This window comes from Grosmannia clavigera (assembly GCF_000143105.1).
Source record: "Grosmannia clavigera kw1407 unplaced genomic scaffold GCSC_132, whole genome shotgun sequence".
Classification (NCBI taxonomy): domain Eukaryota; kingdom Fungi; phylum Ascomycota; class Sordariomycetes; order Ophiostomatales; family Ophiostomataceae; genus Leptographium; species Leptographium clavigerum.
This window is the reverse complement of record NW_014040810.1, coordinates 896,220-913,329: the sequence shown is the minus strand read 5'-3', so window position 1 is coordinate 913,329 and position 17,110 is coordinate 896,220. Positions and strand designations below refer to the sequence as shown.

General features: G+C 48.5%; 4 protein-coding genes across 4 annotated transcripts; all 4 read left to right on the top strand.

Moving 5' to 3' along the window:
• Nucleotides 1-2,672: 2,672 nt before the first annotated feature.
• On the top strand, nucleotides 2,673-5,405 carry CMQ_5174 (beta-glucanase; the record flags this gene model as incomplete). The annotated part of the gene is made up of 6 exons (XM_014318919.1): nucleotides 2,673-2,709; nucleotides 2,771-2,899; nucleotides 2,991-3,140; nucleotides 3,454-3,534; nucleotides 3,604-5,151; nucleotides 5,209-5,405. The coding sequence occupies 6 exons, from the start codon at nucleotides 2,673-2,675 to the stop codon at nucleotides 5,403-5,405; spliced, it is 2,142 nt and encodes a 713-aa protein (XP_014174394.1).
• A 3,839-nt stretch (nucleotides 5,406-9,244) lies between these two features.
• On the top strand, nucleotides 9,245-10,679 carry CMQ_5380 (methyltransferase type 12; the record flags this gene model as incomplete). The annotated part of the gene is made up of 8 exons (XM_014319125.1): nucleotides 9,245-9,319; nucleotides 9,370-9,497; nucleotides 9,552-9,593; nucleotides 9,642-9,708; nucleotides 9,765-9,805; nucleotides 9,873-9,962; nucleotides 10,026-10,374; nucleotides 10,437-10,679. 8 exons carry the CDS (start codon nucleotides 9,245-9,247, stop codon nucleotides 10,677-10,679), a joined length of 1,035 nt encoding a protein of 344 aa, XP_014174600.1.
• A 1,246-nt stretch (nucleotides 10,680-11,925) lies between these two features.
• On the top strand, nucleotides 11,926-12,579 carry CMQ_5168 (uncharacterized protein; the record flags this gene model as incomplete). The annotated part of the gene is made up of 2 exons (XM_014318913.1): nucleotides 11,926-12,262; nucleotides 12,392-12,579. 2 exons carry the CDS (start codon nucleotides 11,926-11,928, stop codon nucleotides 12,577-12,579), a joined length of 525 nt encoding a protein of 174 aa, XP_014174388.1.
• Nucleotides 12,580-15,389: 2,810 nt separating this feature from the next.
• On the top strand, nucleotides 15,390-16,917 carry CMQ_5322 (c6 zinc finger domain containing protein; the record flags this gene model as incomplete). The annotated part of the gene is made up of 4 exons (XM_014319067.1): nucleotides 15,390-15,406; nucleotides 15,618-16,092; nucleotides 16,141-16,629; nucleotides 16,693-16,917. The coding sequence occupies 4 exons, from the start codon at nucleotides 15,390-15,392 to the stop codon at nucleotides 16,915-16,917; spliced, it is 1,206 nt and encodes a 401-aa protein (XP_014174542.1).
• Nucleotides 16,918-17,110: the final 193 nt, after the last annotated feature.

Here is a 17,110-nt window from a genome sequence, read left to right as displayed (position 1 = left end):
AATGTTCGTTCTTGATTGCCCCAACTCAGCGACGATCTTACTCACTGCGTGTACGAGCAAGGTGTCTGCAGTGTACTAGATGCTGAATGATTTTTACCGTATAAATGTCCAAGGCCTCTCACAGAGCCGCAGCATGGGTACACTATGGTCAGTACTCTCGCCCTGCTTAACGCCCCCAAAAGGCCACATGCAAAGGGTAGGTAAGGGTGATAAGTATCTTGACTGGGAAGCACTAACAAGCGAGTTAGGCACCGATCTGCTCGGACAAGTACGTACTAGCAATTTGGCTCTTACTGTCTGGACAGAGATATGTCCATAGAGCTGGCCGTCTGTATTTAAAGTGTAAAAGAGCCATACCAGATTGAGATTTGATACGAGGAAGCTTGGAAGTAAGGATAACGATGACAATCACGCCATGTTCCTTCTACTTTTGTCGTTTCGATTTCGGTTTGATTTCCTGTTCATTCTGCTTTTCCCGTACCCGTTGTTACTAATCTATCTCGCGAAGCCACTGCAGTTCCCCACACCTCCACAAACGCTAGCCAACGATCCTTCCGTCGAAGGGTTAGTATTGTCAAATTATCCAAAAATTTGGTGGGACCCCACAGTTTTCTATCTGCCTGGTAGGAGATTTTTCGATGCTTCTTTTCGTGCAGATGATAAATATAGTATGCATCCTGATATGTTATTTATATTTGACATCTGCATCGAAAGAAGCATCGAAAAATCTTGTACCAGGCAGATAACCTCGAAAACTGTGAGTCCCACGTTTTTGGGAGAACTTGCCATTATAAGCCTAGAAGGTGTTGGTGGTACCTGTAGCTTCCGCTTTTTAAGGCTCGTGGTTCGATCCCCACGTTAAACCCAGAGAGTCCGAAATAGGCTGCGAAAAACATACGTCCAGTTAAAGTATGAAGATGTAGCCAGCATCTACCCATTAGTTATACGAGATTTTCTATACGTGGGCCAGCTTCTAAACTAGAAGTAAGGGGTACGTGCTGAACGGTATACATAATGCAAATACGAGAATGAGTGACTGTAAGGTCTTACCCTCTTTTTGGATATTTCAACCGGTACCGACACTTACTAATATGATGGCCCGGCTTGCTAGCGTCGCGGCTTGCGGATTAAAGCCGTTACGTCTAGCGTCTTTGAGATCGATCTGCTACAAGAGGAAATTGTCGAGGTGGCTGCTAAGAAGTTTGGATTTTGGTCTCTTAGCCTCCTCTTTTGTATTGCCGGTAAGAACTGCAACGGTCAATGAACGATTGACTGTCTTTCTTGTACACTTGATGCTGTTTCAGGTAGCACACAGAGGTATATGTTGCTGCGTCGTCTTTGCTATTACATTTTACATGAGGGGCACTTATTTGACCTACACGGACTTCCACGACATTATGAACAAGATCACGAGAGTCGTCGTTAGCATCTCATAACTCTCCGCATCAGACAGCTGCACGTGTGCTCCATTATTCCGTGGCTATTGTCCCTCGTAACTGTTTGACCACTTAGTGACTGAAGTGCTACAGTGTGCAGGGGCGAAGACCTCGCTTGTCACATTTCCAAGGTCGCACTGAACACGATAGTCACTCTGACCCGGGAATTTCAGAAGGCCGCTGATATCAAGGTGGTCGCTTTGCGTCCGGGTATGTTGCCGCTCAGCTGACCGACTTCTGCCCCCATAACAACATAGAAGATTTCATGCTGTTCTTAAAGCCGAACAAAGTTTTGGCACTACAGATACATTTTGAGTTGCAGATTGTGCTCCTTGGTAAGTGCTATAAACCTTTCGTCGATAGCCATAAATATATCTAGCCATACTGGTACAAAATATTCGACCTCTCCAATTTTAACTAAGACTCTGATGTCGTCCGCCAAGACCCCAACCTCGGCTAATAGACGGTAACCCCTGTCAGGATTTGAACCCGCAGCTGCTCACCCAGCTTACCTAGTGCTTACTACCTGCATCATCGGAGCGCACTCGTTGAGTGGCGCAACATGAGATTTTATGCAAGTCAGCACAGATCGGAGGTCATCCCCCATAACTACACATATGTTCACTAGGCCGTCATATTCCGACAACTGTATGGTGGGTGCGTGACTTAGTTCGGTCCGATTATCATAATGTAGTCGTCTTACGAAATACGGCAACGGCGATATAAGTTTACATTCTGTGACGTTCGGGGTTACTCCACGAAACATTCCTCGAGTCGTTACATTACCGAACTCTGATTTTCGGTAATAGTGTCCTTTCAGCGGGTGTACGAAGTGATACGACTGGTTGAATATGAATTGCTGACGTTGGCTGACACCATCTGATCCCTTCTATGCCTTGACAACAGCCTGCATACACGAACTATATCGTTGCATTGGCATTTGACGCTATTTGTAATAGCAGCATTCATGGTCGAACTTACAGAGGGGGTTTGTTACCGAAGAGTTTGACATAAAACAATGCCTAGCCACAGCATACCAAAACTTCATCAAACCCGCAAGTTCAGTATCTATCTGTGCACGAACTTTAACCTGTGTCTTTGTTAAGCCTCCAGCACCTACAACATGAAGTCAATTACTGTCTCGGGATTTTTCACCATACTGCTACCTTTGGTATCGTCAGCTATTCTGCCACGTTCTATCGTTAGTGGACTCGCGAAGCGACAGAGTGGCTCATCATGGTTCTTGCCAAATATCGATCATACTACTGGCGCTGTCAGGGGCTATGTTCCAGACCTCGTCAACAGTGCTGGACAAGCTAATTATACCTATCCAGTCTACAAAACCGTGAATTCCGGCGACGCACAAGGTTTTATCAAAGCTTTGACGTCTGATGGTCCCAGTGGTGGTGCAAGAGACAACTGCTTTTTGGCTGGCGAGCCTCGCGTTGTGTACCTTCCTCCCGGTATGGTTTTGTTATCCAATTTTCTGAACATTGTACTTATAGTACTGCTTAGGAACTTATACCCTCACATCCACCTTGTTTCTCGACACAGATACGGTCATAATCGGCGATGCTGCTAATCCACCAACGATCCGTGCCGCCGCAGGATTCAGCGGTGATTATCTCATCGTGGGAGGCCAGGGAGATGGTACAAACCACCCTTGTGGAGGCTCTGGTGGAGAAACTCACTTCTCGGTAATGAGTAAGCTGCGGTTGTTGACCATCTTGTTATTCTGACCAATTAATGATGTGTCTCTAGTCAAGAATGTTGTATTGGATACAACCCAAAATTCGGGTAACAGCGATTTTGTTGCTTTAAACTGGGCCGTTGCTCAGAATTGCGCCCTGGTAGGCTTACAGTGACTTGGAAGAGAGTACGACGACAATTAACCTAAGAACTATGATAGATCAATGTGCAAGTTACGATGCCTCAGGGCGCCCATACAGGTGCGTCATAGTCACAACCTGGGTTTTAATAGCCATACCTCTTCATCTAATTATCAACCCATGACTAGGTATTATCATGGGTGGAGGATCGACCATCTCCGTGTCTGATGTGACATTCAATTTTGGCAGCATTGGATTGCACTGGAATGGTAAGTTCTGTTGTCGCTTCTCTTTGCGAGCTACAGGGTATGGGCATTGCTTACGATATGCTATTGCAGGTCATCAGCAGGGGCAGATTAAGGGAATGACCTTCAACAGTTGTACCACCGGCATCTTAATTGACGGGGGGTTCACAATCAGCATTTTGGCGCCAGCTTGTGATACGGTCGGGTTCTGCATCGTTCTTAACTCTGGAAATGCCTGGGTCGCTGTCATCGACGGGAAAAGTACCAACTCGGGCGACTTCTTCACGAGCAAGGTCAGCTACCCCAACTTTATGCTTGAAAATATATCCAAGGATACGGCCAGCTCAAGTATGATTATCGTTGGCGATACTGTTAAAGTTGGTGGTGTGACGAGCCTCGGGACATATATTTACGGAAACACTCGTGGAGCCAACCCTACTTACCAGGACAACCCGACGGCGTCAGCAGTTGGCAGACCGTCCGCTCTCGCTCCCAGTGGCAACTATCCAGTCATTAGTGCGCCGCAGTATGCAGACAAGACTATCTCTGATGTGGTGAATTTGAAGGATGCAACCCAGAATGGCGGATTCACACTTCATGGTGACGGATCTTCCGACGACACTGCAGCACTTCAGGGTGCCATTGATACTGCAGCGAGTCAAGGCAAGATCGCGTATCTTCCTTTTGGGATCTACCGAGTGACCTCAACCATCACACTACCTTCTGGTACGGAACTTTACGGTGAAGCCTGGTCCACGATTTCTGGCTCCGGCAGCGCTTTCTCTTCCGAATCAAACCCAACACCGGTGGTACAAATTGGCAGCACAGCGGGACAAAAAGGCACGGCCCATGTTCAGGACATCCGCTTTACCGTCAACGAGGCTCTACCAGGTGCCATTCTGCTTCGAGTCAACATGGCTGGCAACAGCCCTGGTGACGTTGGTATTTTTAATTCGCTCAACACCATAGGAGGCACACGCGACACGTCGCTCAGTTGTAGCAGCGAGTCCAACTGTCGAGCAGCGTATCTAGGCTTGCATCTCGCAGCTGGCTCCTCTGCTTATGTCGACAATTTTTGGTCATGGGTTGCCGACCATGCGACTGACAATAGTGGAAAAGGCATCCGAACAGCTGTCAAGGGTGGCGTTTTCGTTGAAGCAACGAGTGGAACATGGCTTACGGGCGTTGGCTCTGAGCACAACTGGCTCTTTCAGCTTGGCTTCCACAACGCCGCCAACGTGTTCATTTCCCTATTTCAGAGCGAGACGAACTACAACCAAGGCAATAACGGTGCCGTGCTTCCAGGGACACCATTTTCGGTCACCAGCTCCGACCCCAACTTCTCTTGGTGTAGCGGAGGTGACACCGTTTGCCGGATGGGTCTTGCCCAGTGGTATGTGGGATCCAACAGCGCAATCTATCACTATGCCGCAGCGAGCTGGAACTTTCAAAGCTTGACACAGGTCAATCAAGGCACCATGAACTATATCCACGACACGATTGGTGATGCCCATCTTCACGGGTTTACAACAGGACCAAACGTGGCTGAAACTATGCGATTACCGGATGGCGTTCAGTTCGGCAATGGCGGAACCGATGGATTTGGTGGATCATGGGAGTCCTTGGTGGCTGATATTATCAGTCAGTCATAATGTGTCGGATGACAGAAGCCCAATGAGTGCGTGTGTATTGTGGAAGTCTATGGACTACCTCAGAGATATGTAAATAGGAACACGTGCCGCCTGTACCACGCAATATACAAACATTCCCATCCCATCACTCCGCAGAACCTCAAGATCCGTAACGAGGTGGCCTCGACCCAGACCAGCTTGGCCCAGGGCTACTTTCTCATGGACGACTTTGTCGGGCCATGGATAGTGCCGGAGGTGCATTAAAAATAAGAGGTCGCTCTGCCGGGTCACGGATATTTATGTCGTGGTTTGCCTACATCTACCAGGGCTTAGCCGTTGCCCGGGACCGAGCCAGAACTTACATGATGATACGGAATCGGTCAAGTAAGGGCAAAAGGTAGAACTGGCAGTACGCCACATCTGTATGGACTGCATTCGTCCTTCGAATAGACAGAGATGCACGGAGTACGGAGCCGCCGATCGCCGACACGGACGAGATTAAACTCTTTCGGGCCGTATTTATGTGGAGCTAAAGAAAGCACTAAGCAGAACCTGACTTTCCGTATGGCAGCGACGGCTTACGCTTTACGGAGTAAGTCGACATCCAGCCTTCTAAGTCATCCTTCATTTCCTCAGGTTCGTCTCGTGCAGGAGGGGTAATGTTCCACTTTAGTTGACTACGGAGAAATGACAAGGTAGAAGGAAGCGATACTCCGTACAAGACAAGGGTATGGAGTAAGAAAGCGGCAATCCGGAACGCTCTCCGCAGAGACTCCGCCAAGGGGATTGAGCCAATTATAGGCGTATTCCAGTTGTTAAAGTGGAAAATACTACGGGTATAACGTGCATACGTCGTATTTCTGGAGTTTTTTCGGACCCGAAAATATGTCTCCGTATGTAAGATAACGTCAAGAAGAAAAATTCCTCATTGCTGAGCCATAACCGTGCCACGCCCCACTTTAATTGGAACACGCATAACGTGCACCAACTAAAGTTGGTGCTACCCACCCTACCTGATCACCCACCCTACCTGATCAACAATGGCATCACCAAGCTTCTAAAATCCCTACTTTATTAACGAAACGCGATATGGACAAACAAATTGCAGAGTCCCGTCTACAGGGCGCTGTTTAGTACTATACGACAACTCCTAAGTCCTCTATACGTTCTGTCGCGAAACAATTCGAAGTTCTATACAGCGTGCTCTATAGCCGACTTCGTGGCATTAATGGTCGAAAAGGGCGGCCAGCAACGCACGGTCGACTTACGGTTCCAGAAGAGGTGGCTATATGTCGGTATATCGATAGGCTAGAAGGTGTAAACCTTGCTGTACAGCAGGAGTTTATTGCAGACGCAGCAAATCTACTGCTTTACGAACGTCTTAGAGATGCGGCATTTAAACTAGTGGGCTACAACTGGACTACTTGCTTTATATCTCGGCATAAGTATAAGGTTTACCGTTAAAAGACTTTAGATTTAAAGCGCTAAGTTTAAGAGAATATTGTCAAGCATTGGAATCCGCCACACTGTGGCCCTTCCGCCCCACTTGGCCGTACGGGCCTGTGATTGGTTAGAAGGCACAAAAGCGGGGCCTGACACTAGTATTAATACGGATCCCCAGAAGGGTCGCGATGTATCTATTTCTTCCTTAGTACACAACACTCTTTCGCCCACACTAGACCCTATTCAGCCTCCTGCTCCTCACAGTGCATCACGTTATATGACCGCTACGTATAGCCTCCTTTAACCTTGACAGGTTATAAGCCCGGCCTAAGAGGACCGGGAGAAGCTGAACAAATAAACCGAAAAGCCTTTACAATACGCTTTGTAAAGCACCTAGTGCTTTGGGCACTGATCTGACGGACGAAAAGAACCTTGTTAAGATTACTAAGGTTATATTTATAACCTTGCCTGGCTAGAATAGAACTCCTAGTGGCAGACTAAGCAGCAGACCTCTAATTGTTAAATTAAAATTAGACGCTAAGTCTAAGTTAAGCATTAAAAGCAGCATTTACGTAGCTAAAAAAAGTAGCATTTACAAGGCTAAGCTTCTAAATCATTTTACAATCTAGAACTAAAACCTAAATCTCTTACTATGTTATAAGCTAGTGCAGTAGCGCTTAATCCGATTTAGGTTAACCCGACATATATTGTAAGGGTATTCCACACACGCGTCCCTACGCACCGGTTCGGCAACCAGTCGCTTACCAAGCGGCGGACTTAACGAACTATCTTGACACGTTGCACGGGACTAGCACAGCCACTTAGCTGCGCCACGCCCTACTAGGTTTGCGCTACACCGCATCTTCCAGCCACGTATATATTAGCTGGCAGGCCTTCGCCTACCAATCTCCTATAGTTCGTTAAGTTGAAGTCTTAATACAACAGTACAAACCAGTTAAGCCTTCGTGACCACGCATTGCACACCAGCCCCTTACATATATTAAGCTGTTTATAAGCTATTGCTTAAAGCAAGTGCTAACGCTTACTAGTAGCGCAGACTAGAATAAATAAGAGAAGAATATATTTAAAGGCCTTAGCCTACTAGTGTTAAAGGTGTACTTAGGTAGGCTAGGTAAGTTAGGCAGGCAAGGAGGTATCTTCTTAACAGGAGGAAGCAGCCGTATATTCAATAGCTAATTCTTGCCTTCTGCACTCTAAGGGAGTGCGGGAGGCACTCTTTATCGTAGGCGCACCTCTGGCGCACCAAGTGCGCAGGACAGGCGCGACCCCGTTTCTACTTGGCCCGTGCGCTAGCACGTGCTGTGGCCTGTGCGCAGACTGCGCCACGCAGCCTGCGCCACTAGCACCGCTTCTAGTTCACGATGTGCATCTAATACGCTGTGCGCATACTGCGTACGGCTTGCGCGTAGCCTGCGTCGGTCCCCTTCCTGGGGCGGCGTTACAAATACTCTTATATATATCTAGAAGCTATTGCTATAAGTTTACTATTTGCTACTTTAAGCGCTTTACTTTATATAGTCGATTATTTTTAGCAATAAGGTCTGCTACTATCTAGTCTATAGTAGGCTTAATAGTCTACCCTAAGGGGCCTTCGCCTACATTATCGTTATCTAGTTACTTATAATCCTCCTCTAAAAGATTAAAGTCTTCGTTCTCTACTTCTTCGACAATAGGGTTAAGGGGGTTCTTAACTATCGCCTTAAAGCTGCTCTCTTCCTACGCACTATATGCGTGCAACGTTTGCTTTATAGTCTTTTAAGGTGCCATTGCTCCTTTTGCCTCCTAACTCGGGTAGCCTAATAGTAAAAGAATTAGGAATTATTAAAGGTGTACTTAGGTAGGCCAGGTAAGTTAGGCAGGCAAGGAGGTATCTTCTTAACAGAAGGAAGCAGCCGTATATTCAATAGCTAATTCTTGCCTCCTACACTCTAAGGGAGTGCGGGAGGCGCTCTTTATCGTAGGCGCACCTCTGGCGCACCAAGTGCGCAGGGCAGGCGCGACCCCGTTTCTACTTAGCCCGTGCGCTAGCACGTGCTGTGGCCTGTGCGCAGACTGCGCCACGCAGCCTGCGCCACAAGCACCGCTTCTAGTCCACGACGTGCATCTAATACGCTGTGCGCATACTGCGTACGGCTTGCGCGTGGCCTGCGTCGGTCCCCTTCCTGGGGCGGCGTTACAATCAGGTAGGGTGGGTAGCACCAACTTTAGTTGGTGCACGTTATGCGTGTTCCAATTAAAGTGGGGCGTGACACGGTTACCACTCTTGGTATCGCCGTTCTTCTCGTATACACTGTGGTCAAGGCTTAGATAATAATCCTTTTACAGACTGAAAGCCAACAGCGCTTTCTCCTTCCTCTTGCAGCATTTCCCAAGTATTTGCGGATATGCTCCGTGGGAAACTACTACGTATGTACTGCAACCGTAGCTTGGATAGCATGGCCGTTCTAGGGTACCATCGGGCATGGCCGACAGAGCATGCTGCCACGTACGATTTGGAGACGGCTACAAATAGGACTGCCCCGCCCACACGGGCACGCGCTACCTTTTCTCTTTTATTCCTCTCGTCTTTATCCTGTCATCGATTCATTAACATCATCGATTTCTCTGTACTGATTGGTCCTATACTATCGTTCAATACAATGCCGAGTCCATTAGTACCAGGAGAAGGTGAGCTTCAACTGCCGCAGCACTGGACAGAGCAGCCACGGCCGGAAGTAGGTTCTGCTGTCCCTCATAGCCTGACTTGCTCCTGACCTTGGTGTAGGGTGACGCCGACTCGGCAAATGGCGACGATGTGTCCAGCTCGACAGCATCCATCTCGTCGAGCATTTTGCATTATCGTTCTATCAATGGACGCACGTATCACAGCGATCGTGGAAATAACCACTATTGGTGAGTCACCCAGAGTGTCAGCAAGGGTAAGAACAGAACACTGAACGTGCACAGGGGCCCCAACGACGATCGCCAGAACGAGGCGCTAGACATCATGTAAGCCCGTGGAACGTCTTCCTTAGACGGCTGTACTCTAACGACCAGGCACCACGCATTTTTGCTCCTTCATGACGACAAACTCCATCTTGCGCCCCTGCTGGACAACATACAGGTGAGATCGGTTGGTTTTAAATGCACTAGTGGCTGGAAAGCTGACAATTGGTGCAGAAAGTCATCGACATCGGAACTGGCACAGGCATATGGGCAATGTAAGAAGCAGCATGGCCATTACTTCACTGAAACAGACAAGAAAATGAAGGCTAACTGTCCGCGTAGAGACTTTGGCGACACTTATCCCAATGCAGAGGTCATTGGCACTGACTTGTCGCCTATCCAGCCTGGCTGGGTCCCGCCCAACGTACGCTTGTAAGGAAGGCCTCAGCATTTAGCTTCTCATCTACACAGTAAAGGCTAACCAATCTACTTCAGTCAAATTGATGACTTTAGACAAACATGGTTGTTCGAAGAGAATTCAATCGACTATGTGCATATGCGGTGGCTAATTGGCTGCGTTGAAGACTGGACGGCGCTGTTCCGAGAGATCTTCAGGGTCCTGAAACCCGGCGGCTGGATCGAAACTTCCGAGGCAAACGGCTTCTACGAGTCGGACGACGGAACGCTGTCCGAGAAGTCCGCCATGGCCCAGTGGGGCTATCTTTTCCGCGAAGGAGCTAAGAAAATGGGTTCCAAGGCGTCTTATAGTGTTGTACGTGACAAGATTCAGAGAAAATCACTCGAGGAGGCCGGCTTCGTCAACATACAAGAGAAGATGTTCAAGGTGTGTCCCATTCCATGTCTCTCTAATTTACTCTGTTGATTAACGGTCTATTTTCTCCACAGATGCCGTGTGGAGAGTGGCCAGAAGATCCGAAGCAGGCTGAGATTGGTACATTTGTGAAAGCTGGACTTGAGAATGACATTGAAGGTATGATAAGCTACTCGGCATCCAAGCTCGGCTGGACCCCGTCAGAGGTGATTGTGTATGCTGCTCATGTCCACAAAGAACTACGGGACAAAAGCTTGCATAGCTTCTGCAGGATTAACGTGGCCTGGGCTCAGAAGCCAATCGTTGCCGACGAGTAGGCTCGTTTTGGTATACCACATTGTTGTTGATAGTCCCTAGGATCGATTTCCGCACTACTTAGCCGTTGTATTCCAAATCATATCCACACGAAGATCATACCTAGGAACCTAGGCCAGGAAAGGCCAGAGCGGTACGCCCATCGTCCGCCAGATGTTTCTGCCTCGTTGAAAAGGGGTTAATACCTGTATGAGATTATTGAAGCTTTGTTTGACTTTTTTTCATTAGTGAAGCTAATCCATTACGGGAACTTTCACAGCACATCAGATCGGCGCACAGACCGCGTATATCCCGATTGTCCAGAACTATGTTGATTTGTAGCGCAACCATGTGCCCTCTCATTTACGTGATCGAAAATCTGTAAAACGTCGAAACTAGTATCGATAGCTGTTTAAAGATAGTTCTTGCTTAGTCAGCGCATGTATACTGCTATCGGAGAGTCTGACGATCGCATCTTGGCTAAATTGGAACATGTGAGCACATTGAGGAGCTCAGCCGTTGGATCGTCCCGTTTCCCTGTATCGTTTCTTGTGCTGTATGTGTGTGTGTTTAAGCCATATGGCGGATCCTGTGGCCCTACTCTCTGTCCTTACGAGCTACCCTCGACCATAAGCACATTTCCTAGAAGCAGGGCCTCAGGCGCGCTGACACTCGCGCCTGGAACTATCAAAGCGCTCAATTGTCTAGCTGAGGTGCACAGCAAAAGTTTCCACCGTCTGGTCTGCATCGCCGTGATCCGTCTTGCCCCGCCAGGTCGTCAGACTGTGGGCGATCTTTGAGGTCAACGACATGGGTGTTTCCAGACCCGCTGGAAGTAAACTTGAACACAGAGGATCAACCCAAGCCAGCCGCCTTCAAAGTCTATTACCATCGCTAGAAAAAGCGCGACAAACCTAGATCTGAGTATCTCCTTCCAGCGCACCATATGACTCCTGGAAGACAATAACGAATACGACCTGCCATCCGGTCTTGGTCCACTTCCGCTATTTGACATTCTCCCATTCATTGGAAATCTATCGCCAGCTATGGTGGCCCAAGGCGGCTTATTCGTTCCGCTGTAACGTGTGTCCTTACATTCGTCATTGTCCTTTATTTTCTAAAATCTCCCCTTTGCTTTTGTAACAACTCATGCAGCGGTGAACTGAGCTCGCAGGATAGAAATTGAAGCCATGTGGATTAATTTCAGACACCGAAGATCATCCGGCTCGGAAAACAAATTCGCCATCCGTCCATATCTTGGTGGCGTGAATGGAATCACAGGCGAACACATTACCAGAGATATGGGTCGTGTCCTCCGCAATCGAAACAGCCCCAGGCCAGGACTACATCGTTTTGCCGGAGCAGCGGTGGCTCGATGGTGATTCCGTGGAACCCAGGGTTGCAAAACAGTGTGTTGCAATGGCTATAATTCACTCTTCGACTGAAGAGTCGGCTGCTCGAAAAGACAAGAGCTCATCCATTGGAAAAGGACTGCTTCAGGATTGGTACGATGATGGCAACGACCAAGACTACCGGAACGGGCAGCGTGTCTCTGTGCCTGCCGGGGTCTCCATCGAATACCAGATAACAGGCAAGGTTGAGTTTGGTGGGTTGCAGCTACAAATAATACCCGCCTTTGATACCAAGAACATGTCTGTTTCGTCGATCAAAACTCGCTCAAACGTATGGCCGCCCTATCTTTCTAATACGAGACCTTAACTGGCTGGCGTCGCAGAAGTGGCGGGCGAGAGCTTGCAGAAAAATAAGGAGAAGCAAATATTCGATTTGGAGCAGCCGAGTGCATTCGCGCCACGCATGGGATTGCTGCCAAACGGTGGTTGGGGCTATTTAGACTCCGGCGCCGCCGATGCCGACACCATGAATAAAGACCCCGAGCTTGGGACGGCGGGCTCTGCCGCTTAGCAAGGGGAGGCGAGTGTCAATCTTCCCGTTGTGCTACTCGCTGTGGACGACTCATACGCGCCGTTCAAGAGCGTACTTTGTCCCGAAGAGGACTACTGAGTGGAAGCTGGGGAAAACATGAGGTTCGGACTTGATGTCTTCTTGGCGCAAAGTGGCGGACGATTCCTAAAGATCTGCGGTTAATCCCTCGCATACGCCATTATGTAAGATACGTACGAGTTTCAGCGGAACGAGGGCCACTATATGTACGGGCCGTACGGAGTACACCGTAGATAACACAGTAACGTCCTCCACGGTGGCCAATTCCACTAGCCCATCTAGCCTCCTAGTTATACAAGTTCTTTAGCCCCTCTTCTGCCTATTAGTGACGTAGGGCTACAATGTAAAGGGGAAGTAGGGGGGACACGATGGGCACGTGACCCTGGGTGAGGAAGCAGGGCCTTGAATAGCCCTCCTTTGGGAGGCGGGGGTTGAGATAGAGACTCAATACACCCCGTGAAACAGACCCCTGCATGCACGCCTTTCACTACTAGTTTATGCCTCTTCTCCCGCTTGTTCCCCCTCTAACTTGCCTGCCTCTGCTGGCCCTCCCAAGTCTGGCTAAGTCAAAGAAAGATTTGTAGAAATGATAGAGTTTAGAATATACCTACTAAAATTCTCCAGTTAGTATCAAACTATACAGAGCGAGGCTATCTCTTCTTATATTTGCGTAGTAGCAGAGCGGCACTAAAGTATGATTTGCCTCCATCAACCACGTGCTGTAGACACGTTACAGAATCTAGGCAATTCTATGGATCCTTTATAGATGGCCGTAGCATCTGACTAGTGTGTGTTGTAGGGACTAGTATTCTGGATGAGCAGAACATATTGGAAGATGAGCGCATTTTTTGTACCTTTCTCGATGCTTGTATCGATATCTGATAACCTGCTTGACTGAATTGTCATAGCAATGCCCGAGACCATCCGGTATTTTACGCCACTGCCACAAAACTGATGGGTTTGACATTTCCACCGTTCTCCCACTGGTTCGCCCCCTACCACACCTCCCATGTCTTCAATTGCAGCTCACATTAATCTTGAAATATGGATGAGTAGGATTCCTTATGCATGCATAGGTACTGGGCCGAGTGGCTGACCCACTTGTTTTTGTAAAGGAAATGGATGGTCAAAACAAACAGGAAAGAGACAAAGGAGATCGAGTGTAAGGCAAATGCACGGCATCGACTTCAGTAGGGTGGATCGAAGGCCGAGGCCTGGAGAGCCCGGGCGACGATGGAGCTATCTGTTGACATGTCACATCACCTGCACTACGTGCAAAAGTAGGGATCCCATACCCTGCGGCATAGTAGGCAAGGCTATATATGACCAATTCAATTCAACACCGTTCAGCCTAAAGTAACCGGTGTTACCTTGTACGTATTTGTAGGGAGGGTCAATAAACCTTCTCCGTGGGCTGGCCTTCGGAGGCCCTTCACTTCTAGAAGATTTTCCTTGTTTCCGCCACATACCTATATGTCCCTTAAATCATTTGTGGGCACATTACATGGACAGCAGCCAGTTACGGTGCTAACCGTGATGATGAAGCTTTTATTGTCGGTCAGAATTAATCAGCTGACCGCAAAGCTTGCTGGGGATTTCGGTACTAGTATGAAAGAGGAAGGTTGATCTGCGCCTTCGATGCCTGTTCAGCTATGAGTAATGCCAGCCTGATAGCGTCAGATTAATCTTCGGCTATCTGCAGAGTACTTCACACGTCAAGGTACAATCTGAGTGGACAGATATTGGACGATTCTCCCGAGTGATCCACGATGCTCACAAAGTGATCCACGATGCTCACAAAGAACTAGTAGGGCCTTTCTATGCACGGTTCCAGATTTTACACGCTACTAGAGCTTTCTCCTCGTCAGACGTCGTACGCCTGAGCTGGGACTTTTATGCGTGTTTGCACAGTCATGGTGTCATCGGCGGGTTCCATCTAGCGTGTTGAAGTGCATAAAAGATGGAAGTAGCACCGCCAACCAGGCATGTGCTGCTCAACACCTCGAAGTTCCCAGATATAGCTGAGCGCATGAAAATACTGGTCGAAAACAGCCATGGTGGGACAATTGCTACCACAACAGCCAAGAGGCGCTGTAAGCCGGACAAGTTTTGCCTAAGCAGAGAGAGGCCTTTGGGCGCTAACAATTTGGCACGTTAGTGTGAAGAATGCCGAAGAAAGAGAATCCGCTGCGACAGGGCCACACCGCAATGCACGGCTTGTGCTAATTCTGGAGCATCCTGTGCCATACGGGACAGTATCCTGCCTAGAGGGCCTAAGAAGGGGTACCTTAAGATGCTACAGAAGCGAATTGGTAAGTATCATCAGAAAGTAGAGGGCAAAATCCCGAAGCCCATCTGTGCTGACAAGTTGCTTTTCACTAGGGGATCTGCAGAGTCAGCTTAATGTACAGCAAGGGCCATCTTCCACTTCTGGAACGACATCCCGGGGAACAAGTTCCTCGTCAGCTTCCCAAAATGATCATACGGAGGGCAATGGGGACAGTGGGAGCAGCAATATAAACTGCGACGAATTGCAACAAGTACCCGAAACCACCATCACGACACCCGATGTATCCGGTATTGTCCAGTTGTCGTCGACCGCAATGGAATGTCCATTTGACACTATTGATTCCATGTCCAGGAATTGCTTCGATACTTCGTTTACTTGTTCACCATTTCTCTCGTTTGCCCCATTTTCGTCCGTCCCCCCATTAGAAGACTTCCCGGGGCAGGCTGTATTACCAGCGGAGTCAGATCTAGTGATCGCACCCATGATGCACAATGATCTGTACGTATCTTATGTCTCGTTGATATGATAGAGCTGATTTTTTTGTGACAGCTGAGTCAAGATCGTTTTGTTCTTTCTCCCTCCCTCCCCTTTTTTCTTCTCCCCCCCTTCCTCCTTCTCTCTCTAATATATGCAGAGATCAGCTTTTCTTCGATCGAGTGTATCCATTTGCACCCGTTGTGCAGATACATCGTTACCGTTCTTGGTCCAGAGAACCTGGCAAGACCAAGAAGAAGGATTGCCTGCAGCATGCCATGTGGACCTTGGCCACATCGCGCTCGAGCCAATTCCAAGTTTACGAGTGCAAGCTGTACGCCAAGACAAGACAACTGTTTCAGGCATTTGAACCCGAAGAAACGTGCCATCACTTATGCTCGGAGCTGGCGCAAGCATGGACCCTGCTGGCCATTTACGAGCTTACGTGTCAAGACTTCCATAGGGGTCTGATGTCGGCAGGAAGGGCCTTTCGGTTGATCCAGATGATGAGGCTCTATGAGTTGGACGCGCCGCAAACAACGCCCAACATGCAGCTCGAGCAGTGTCCAGGGATTGTCCATCTGCAGGACCCGGTGCAGGAAGATTGGATCGATCTGGAAAGCAAGAGACGAACGTTTTGGCTTGCCTATACCATTGATCGGTTCACAAGCATGGTCGATGGACTGCACATGTTCTTCGACGAGCATCTGGTGTGTGCATTGTTCCAGCATTTACTTGCCTTGCTTACAATTCATCAGATCCGCACTCGCCTGCCGGCTTCCGAGGTCAATTTCGTCAACGGTCTTTCCACGAATATGCGTTTTCTTGCAGACGTCATTTCCGGTGATGACATTCGGTGTACGGACGGCGATCTCTCGCCATTTGCGGAGAGTGCCATTGCGGCTGCCATCTGTGGACGGGTGTTGGAACACAAACAGAAACCTCCATCTAAGCTGCAGGACTTTTGTAGTCGACATCGTTCACTTTACGCATTGCTAGGACAACGCATAGATTTGCTGCAAATCTATGCTTCACTGGAGTACCCAGATCCCCTCATTGCCTTTGCTACTCTGGGGGCACATGTGTCTGTGCTGATGCTCTACGAGCTTGCAGAATCCAGACCCTTGGGCAGTGAGGCACAGGGAATGCGGCTGACACAGGCGCTCTCTGCCGAGCACAAGCAGCAGTCACTGGATGCGGTGGACGATGCGGCTCTAGTCGTCACAGTGCTTGGTCAGCATTTCCAGGTACATAACTGGGCAACCGATGAAGCAACATGGATCGCCATCGCTACTAACATTTTGCCGCAGGTGCATCCCTTGACCCCCATCTTGCTGCTTTTGGGTGGTCGATTCTCCCAGTCCCATCCCGGGTTCAATAATGCCTATGTGAAACTCATACCAGGTATCATGACGACACTGCAGGCCTTTTACGGGTTGAACAAGGTTGCTGAAGATTTTATCGAGCTCTTGAAGTCCGGGAACGAAAAGTACAACTACTTTTCTCAGACTGAAGTGCCAATGTCGATGCAATGATACGACAGATCTAATGATTGGTGGTGAGAGAAAGGGAAGCGACGAAGCTTTGGCTGCAAGTATTTTTCATTACGGTTGTTTTCTTGTCTATTTCGAACAAACCAGTCATCTGTACGGAGTACACGTAAGAACATAGATAGCAAACGGAACTGGACCAACTATAATAGATAGATAGAAAAAAAGAGAAGCACAC